Source organism: Corapipo altera, unplaced genomic scaffold (genome assembly GCF_003945725.1).
Source record: "Corapipo altera isolate COAL_440 unplaced genomic scaffold, ASM394572v1 61505, whole genome shotgun sequence".
Lineage (NCBI taxonomy): Eukaryota > Metazoa > Chordata > Aves > Passeriformes > Pipridae > Corapipo > Corapipo altera.
In genome coordinates, this window is record NW_020885679.1 from 1 (window position 1) to 7,890 (window position 7,890).

Consider the following 7,890-nt stretch of genomic DNA (forward strand, 5'->3'; position numbering starts at 1 on the left):
CCCCCAGCCCCTCCTGCGGGACACCGGCATCTCCATCCCACCGGGATGTTCCTCCCACCCCCAGCCCCTCCTGGGACACCAGGACACTCCCAAGATCCCCTGTGGGGACCCCTCTGTGTCCCCCCACCCCGTGTCCCCCCCAGGGTTCCCATCCCACCTGGAGCCCCCTCCGGTCCAGCTCTCCGGCGGTCAGGGCGCTCTGGAGCTGCTGGAGCCGCTCCTGGAGCAGGGAACCATCGGACATGGAGGGAGCGCTCGGAGAATCCTTGGAATCGCTCTCCAGCGGGGCACTGAGCAGCTGGAATGTGCTGGAACGCTGCTCACTCTGGGCCAGCTGCACCCCAACACCACAGCAGTGGGGTCAGGGGGAACTGGGGGGACTGGGAGAGGGTTCAGGGCAAACTAGGGAACTGGGAAAAGGTTTGGGGAGACTGGGAGGGGATACAGGGGGAACAGGGAGGGGGGTCAGGAGGAGCTGGGGTAACTGGGAGGGGGGTCAGGGGGAAGTGGGGGACTTGGAAAGGGTTCAGAGGGAAATGGGAAGGGGCATGGGGGGAACTGGGGGGCTGGGAAGGGGTCCAGGACAAACTGTGAGGGGGTTCAGGGACAACTAGGGGGAACTGGGAGGAGATTCGGGGGAAACTGGGGAGACTGGGATGGAGTTGAGCAGGAACTGGAGGGACTGGAAAGGGTTCGGGAGAAATGGAGAACTGTGAGAAAGATTGGGAGGGAGTTCAGGGGGAACTGGGGGAACTGGATTCATCAGCCGGGGGGTGGGATTTCCCGGGATCGGTACCACAGCTGTCTCTGGGATTTCCCGGGATCGGTACCACAGCTGTCTCTGGGATTTCCCGGGATCGGGGCCACACCTGTTTCTGGAGCAGCTCCGCCCGTTCCTTGGCCTCCTTGGCCTCCGCTTCCCGCTCTCCCAGTGCCCGCCGGGCCCGGCCCAGCTCCCCCTCCAGCACCCGCCGCTGCAGCTCCAGGCGGCAGCTCCGGCTCTCCAGCGCTTCCAGGCGCCGCTTGGCATCCAGGAGCTCGGCCCCCCCGGCCCGCGCCGCGCTCAGCCGCTCCTGCGGGGCGGGAAGGGCTCCGGAATGCCGGCCTGGAGCCGGGATGGGCCGTGCCCGCCTGGCAATGCCCACAGCATTCCCACTTGGAAGCGATGTGGGAATGCCCACTTGGGCTGCCCAGAATTCCCACTTGGATATGGAGGTTTGTGGCAATGCCCACCTGGGCTGCCTGGCATTCCCACTTGGAATCCCACTTCATTGGGATTCATGGAGTTTGCACAGTGGGTTTTATCAGTTTTACTGGGATTTCTGGAGCCTGCACGGGGTGTTCACCAGTTTTACTGGGATTTACATGGGATCCATAGGGGAGTTCACCAGGTTTACTGGGATTAATGGAGGATGAAGATGTGGCAATTCCCACCTGGGCTGCACATCATTCCCACTTGGAAGTGATGTGGGAATGCCCACCTGGGCTGCCAAAATTCCCACTTGGATATGGAGGTTTGTGGCAATGCCCACCTGGGCCACCCAGAATTCCCACTTGGAAGCAGAGGGACATGGGGATGCCCACCTGTGCTGCCCGGCATTCCCATTTGGAAGTGGGGGTTTGTGGCAATGCCCACCTGTGCTGCCCGGCATTCCCGCTCGGAATTGCGGAGGCTCCGCTCCAGCGCCGCCACCTTGTCCCGGAGCTCGCGGCGTTCCCGCTGGGATTGGCGCAGGGTCTCCTCCTGGAGCAGGAGTGTGGCCTGGGAGCTGCTCAAGTCCCCCCGGCGCCCTGGAAAGGCACAGCCCCCACCCCCCTTCAGCGGGAAAACGGGTGGGAATGGGATGTCCGCTGGTTTTCCTGGGATTTACGAGGGATCCAGAGGGGGTTACGAGGTTTACTGGGGGTTATGGGGGACAAAGAGAGGGTTTACTGGGGTTTATGGGAATGTAGAAGGGGTTTACTGGGGTTTATGGGAATGTAGAAGGGGTTTACTGGGGTTTATGGGAATGTAGAAGGGGTTTACTGGGGTTTATGGGAATTGCAGGGGGGATTTCCTGGGATTTACAGTGCCTGCACAGGGGGGTTTTACCAGTTTTCCTGGGATTTACAGGGGATCCATAGTGTGGTTTACCAGTTTTACTGGGGTTTATGGGAGGTTCAGGGGGGTTTCACCCACTTTACTGGGATTTATGGAGTTTGCTCGGGGCACTTCCCGGTTTTACCGGGGTGGGTGGGGGATGCAAAGGGCTTTCACCAGTTTTATTGGGGCTTATGGGGGATGCAGGGAGGGTTCACTGGGGTCTAAGAGGGATGCACAGGGGTTTTACCCATTTTATTGGGATTTATGGAGATTGCACAGCAGGTTTCCCAGTTTTACTGGGATTTACACGGGATCCATAGGGAAGTTTACCAGTTTTACTGCAGTTTATGGGGAATGCACAGGGGTTTTACCAGTTTCATTGGGATTTATGAAGTTTGCTCGGGGGGTTTTACCACTTTTATTGGGGTTTATAGGAAATACAGGGGACATTTACCAGTTTTACTGGGGTTTACGTGGGATCCAGAGCAGGTGTGACCAGTTTTACTGGGATTTATGGGGCCTGCACTGGAGTTTTACCCGCTTCACTGGGATTCATGGAGTCTGCACGGAGGGGTTCACCAGTTTTACTGGGATTTACATGGGATCCATAGGGGAGTTCACCAGTTTTACTGGGATTTGTGGAGGATGAGGAGGGGCCTTACCCATTTTATTGGGGTTTAGAGGGGACATAGGAAGGTTTTTACCAGTTTTTACTAGAGTTTATGGGGAATCCAGAAGGGTTTTAACCATTTTTTTGTGGTTTAGAGGGGATGTAGAAAGGTTTTTACCAGTTTTACTGGAGTTTATAGGGGATCCAGGAGGGTTTTACCCATGTTATTGGGGTTTATGGGGTATATATGGAGGTTTTTACCAGCTACACTGGGGTTTACAGGAGATGCAGGGGGAGTTTTCCCAGTTGTACCAGTTTTACTGGGGTTCCTGATGTTTGCACCGGAGGTTTCACCCATTTTCCCAGGAGCCATGGGGGGGGGGGAAATCCCAGGGACCACCCTCCAGTCTGGGCGGCACCATCGCCCTCCCCGTGCCTCAGCTTCCCCCAAAAGGGTCCAGCACAGGCCAAATCACCCCAAACCTCACCCAAAAAATCCCATCACCCCCATCACCTTCCTCGCTCTCTTCCATGAGCTTCTGGAGCTGCTGTGCCCGGGAATTGGCGTTATCCCGATCCTGCTCCGCCTCCGCCAGGCGCCGGCCCAGGCTCCCGACCTGCACGCGCAGCTCCTCCTGGGGGCGGGAATGAGCTGGGAAAGGGGATTTTTGGGATAACAGCGGGGGGGGGGGGGGGGGGAGGAGAAGGGGGATGTACCCGCTCTCGCTGCGCCTCCTGCAGCTCCCGCAGGAATTCCCGCAGGGCCGCCCGCGCCGCCTCGGGATCGGATGCGGGGTCGGGCTCCGGGGAGGAGCCGGGGCTTCCTGACCCCTCTGGGGCCCCGCCTGGGTGGGACAAACAGCGGGAATGGGGACAAACACCGGGAACGGGGACAGCGGGAGCAGCACCCGGGGCAGGATGAGAGGGGGAGGGGGATGGACCCCAGGGATGTAAGGATGAGGCAATGGGGTGGGAGGGACCCCAAGGATGCAGGGAACAGAGCAATTGGAGAGCCCAGGGCTGCAGAGAAGGGAGCAATGGGATATGTGGGACCCTGGTGATGCAGGGGACAGAGCAGTGGTGTATGGGAGACTCCCAGGGATGGAGCAATGGGGTGATGGATGACCCCAGGGATGCAGGGAATGGAATAACTGGGTATGGAGGATCCCCAGGGATGGAGCAATGGGATGATGGGCAACCACAGGGAAGCAGAGGATGGAGTAACAGAGTGATGGGGAATCCCCAGGGAAGCAGAGCATGGAGCAGTGGGGAGACGGGGATCCCCAGGGAAGCAGAGCATGGAGCAGTGGGCTGACTGATGGGTAACCCCAGTGACACAGTGCCCGCCGCAGGACGCACCCCTCTTCCCCAGCCCTGCCGCAGCCCCGGGGCTCTCACCGGGGGCCGGGGGGCCGGGCCGGGCTCGGGCCATGCCCACGGTTCTCCGCAGGGCCGCCTGGAGCCCGCCCAGCCGGGACTCGGCCGCCCGGCGCAGCTCCTCGCCCCGGGCCAGCTCCGCCTCCAGCCCCTGGGCCCGGCCCTGGGCCGCGCTCAGCCGCAGGCTCAGCTCGGACACTTCGCCCCGCGCCGCCTCCACCTTCAGCTGCAGGTTCCGGGAGTCCGCCAGCAGCTTCTTCTCGTTGCCGCGAGCCTCCTCCAGGCTCCGCGCCAGCTCCTTCTCCCGCTGCCGGAATTCCGCCTCCGCCTCCGCCAGGCGCTGCTGGAGCTGCTGGAGCTGCGGGAGGGAAGGGGCCATGGGCCAGGGGGTGGTGACAGGGGTGGAGGGCGGGGTGAGGGAAGAGGGGGAGTGGTGGGGATGGGGGACCCCTAAGGATGCGGGGGATGGAGCAATGGGGGAGGGGGACCCCAGGGGTGGAGCAATAGGATGAGGGGGGACTCCAGGGAGGCAGAGCATGGAGCAGTGGGGTGATTTTGACCCCAAGGGATGGAGCAATGGGATTATGAGGGATCCCTAAGAATGCAGATGGTGCAATGGGGTGATGGGGGACCCCATGGATGAAGGGGATGGAGCAATGGGTTGACAGGGAACTCCAGGGATGCAGAGGGTGGAGTAATGGAGTAATGGGGGACCCCAGGGATGCAGGGAACACAGCAACAGGGTGATGGGGATACAAGGGATGGAGCGCAGGGTGAGGGAGACTGAGGGGATGGAGTGATAGGAGACCCTCCAAGAATGGAGCAATGGGATACAGGAACCTGCAGGGATGCAGGGGATGGAATGGTGGGGTGACAGGGACACCCAGGGACACTCAGGGACACGGGATACCAGTTATGGGGTGATGGAGGTGACTGGGGACAGCAGGCACCGAGCTGTGGGGTGAGGGGACAGCAACACCTCTGGACACACAGCCGGGGGGGGACAGGGATACTTTGAGGTGTGGGGCACCAAGCAACGGGGTCCTGGGGATCCTTGGGGACCCCTCACCTCCTTCCTGGCAGCCTCCGTGTCGGCCTCGCTCTCCGCCACCTTCCTCCTGAGGCCGAAGGCTTCGCGGCGGCTCCGCTCCTCCCGCTGCTCCTCCAGCGCCACGCGCGCCTGCAGCTCTCCCACCTCCCTGCTCCGCCGGCTGTTCTCGCTGTCCAGGTCCTTCACCTGGCCCGGGAGGGGACGGGGGGCGGCTTGGGGACACTCCGAATGGCTTGGGGGGTCCTCACAACCCTCCTCCTCCTCCTGCCCCCGGACCTGCCGGCGCAGCTCCTGCAGCTCCCGGCGGGCGTCCAGGCGGCCGCGCTCCAGGTCCCGCAGCGCCGCCCGCAGCTCCGTCACCTCCCGCTCGGCCGCCGCCCGCCCCGCCTCCAGCAGCGCCAGCCGCTGCTCCTTGTCCTCCCCGGAACGCTTCAGGCTGCGGGAAGCGGGAGCAGGGGCTGGAAGCACCTCCCAGGGGGTCCCAGCATCCCCCCGGCCCAGCAGCGTCCTGAGCATCGCCCTGTCTGAGCCAGGCATATCCCGCTCCAGTCTGTCCCCATCCGGGCTGTCCCCCCATCCTGGGTATCCCCCCATCGAGTCCCCCTATCCCCAGATTTCCATCCCCTTGTTCCGAGTGGCATCCAGACCTGGAGCAATTGCCCGTCTCAGCTGGACATCCCTGTGTCCTGATCCTCACCCCCACCCCGGGGATCACCCTCCAAGGTGCTGCGTCACCCCTGCACCTCCCAGCTCTTGCTTCCCCTCATCCCGTGTATCTCCCTAACTCCTGCACCTCCCAGCTCCTGCTTCCCCTCATCCTGAGCATCTCCCCATCCCCAAACTTCCATCCCCTTGTCCTGAGTGTCACCCGGACCTGGAGCATTGCCCCATCCCAACTGGAGCATTCCTGTGTCCTGATCCTCACCCCCACCCCGAGGATCACCCTCCAAGGTGCTCCATCCCCTCCGCACCCCACTTTGTGCCCCCCGTGCCCCCCCGGCCCTGACCTGATGCGCTCCCCCTCTGCCCTCCGCAGGGCCGCCCGTAGCTCCTCGTTGGAGCGGCGCAGGGTCTCCTTCTCCCTGGCCTCGTCTCCCAGGGCCCTGCGCGCCTCCTGCGCCTGCCTCCGCTCCGCATCCCGCCCTTCCCGGCTCTCCCGGGCGTCCCGCTGCGCTTCCAGCAGCTCCCGCCGCCCGGCTGCCCGCGCCTCCGCCGCCGAGCGCAGCTGCGCCCGCGCCTCCTCCGCCTAAAACGGGGCCGTCAAGGGGGGCCCGGGGGTCCAGGGACGGGGGGTCTCGGGGCGGGGGTCACCTCCCGCAGGGCGCTGTCCCGCTGCTTGGCCGCCGCCGCCGCCTGGTCCCGGAGCGCCCGCGCCTCCCGCTCGTGGGTCTGAGCCGCTGCCTCCGCCCGCGCCCGCAGCGAGAGCAGCTCCGAGCACAGGGACTGCGGGGACAAGGACACCCCGAGACCCTACAACGGGCTGGGGGAGCCGGGGGGCGGGGAAAGGGGGATGGGGGCACGGAGAGCAGTGCAACGGGGATGAGGGCAACGAAAGGGGAGTACAAAGGGGATGGGGGCAAGGACGGGGGGGTGCAATGGGGATGGGGGCAACGAAAGGGGAGTACAAAGGGGATGGGGGCAAGGAGGGGGGGTGCAATGGGGATGGGGGCAAGGAGAGGGGGTGGAATGCGGATGGGGGCATGGAGAGGGGGTGGAATGGGGATAGGGGCACAGAGAAAGAGTACAATGGGAATGGGGGCATGGAGAGGGGTGCAGTGGGGATGGGGCCCCGGAGAAGGATGCAGTGGGAATGGGGTTCTGGACAAGGGGTGAGTTGGGGGTGGGGTTCCAGGGAGGGGGTGCAATGGGGATGGTGCAGGGATGGGGTGAGCTGGCTTGGGTACCACAGCTGAGCAGCCCTGTTGCTGAGGGGATGCAATGGGGAGATGGGGGGCTTGAAATTGGGGGGCTGCAAGAAGGGGGGGGTCACTGGGGGGGTCTTGCAATGGTGGGGGTGTGACTCAGGCAGGGAGAGGTGCAATGGGGAGGTGCCCAGGCATGGGGGGGCTGCAGTAAGGGGGTGTTCAGGTATCAGGGGTGGCAGTAGAAGGGATACCCGGGCATGGGGGCTGCAATGGGGGACCACAGGCAACAACCACGCATGAGAGAGTTGCAGTAGGGAGTGCCCAGATATGAGGGGATGCAATGGGGGGACCATGGAGGACCCCCAGGCACAGGGGCTGCAATGGGAGGGGATACTTCAGCTTTGGGAGTTGACATGAGCGGGGACAGCCCAGTATGGGGCTTGCAGTGGGGGACACACTGGGCTCTGTGCCATTCTGGGGGGGCCCGGGAGCCCCCCAAGCCCACCTGCTCCTTCTCCTGGTGAGTGGTGACCTCTCTCCGCTGCTGCTCCAGCTCAGCCGTGGCCTCGTCCAGGCTCCGCTGGAGCCCCGCCAGCGTCTCTGCCAGGGCCGCCCTCTCCTCCTCCTGCAGGGCCAGGGCCTGGGGGGGCATGGCTCAGCCGGGGGGCACGGAGCAGGGACAGGGCCGGGGGGACCCGGGGACACCCACCTGCTGCTTCTCGCTCTGGTGCTGCTGCCGCAGCGCCGCCAGCTCGGCCACCAGCTCGTCCTGCTCCTGCATCAGCCGGCCCCGCTCGGCCTCCAGCTCCTCCTGGGAACAGCACCCAGGAACATCAGCCATCACCAGGGAACACCAACCATCACCAGGGAACCCCAACAGCACCAAGGAACCCCAACAGCACCA

General features: G+C 63.7%; 1 protein-coding gene across 1 annotated transcript in view; it reads right to left on the bottom strand.

The window, feature by feature from the left end:
- Positions 1-58: 58 nt before the first annotated feature.
- LOC113940716 (rootletin-like) overlaps positions 59-7,890 on the bottom strand; it is a gene marked incomplete at its 3' end in the record, with an annotated part of 10,218 nt that continues 2,386 nt past the window's right edge. The window contains exons 4-16 of the mRNA XM_027631861.1: positions 7,696-7,797; positions 7,492-7,626; positions 6,433-6,564; positions 6,129-6,367; positions 5,398-5,557; positions 5,140-5,307; positions 4,092-4,428; positions 3,411-3,538; positions 3,208-3,328; positions 1,637-1,791; positions 870-1,073; positions 158-334; positions 59-70 (exon numbers count right to left, since the gene is read on the bottom strand). Coding sequence (XP_027487662.1) covers positions 59-70; positions 158-334; positions 870-1,073; positions 1,637-1,791; positions 3,208-3,328; positions 3,411-3,538; positions 4,092-4,428; positions 5,140-5,307; positions 5,398-5,557; positions 6,129-6,367; positions 6,433-6,564; positions 7,492-7,626; positions 7,696-7,797 — 2,070 coding nt within the window. The remainder of the gene's footprint in view (positions 71-157; positions 335-869; positions 1,074-1,636; positions 1,792-3,207; positions 3,329-3,410; positions 3,539-4,091; positions 4,429-5,139; positions 5,308-5,397; positions 5,558-6,128; positions 6,368-6,432; positions 6,565-7,491; positions 7,627-7,695; positions 7,798-7,890) is intronic.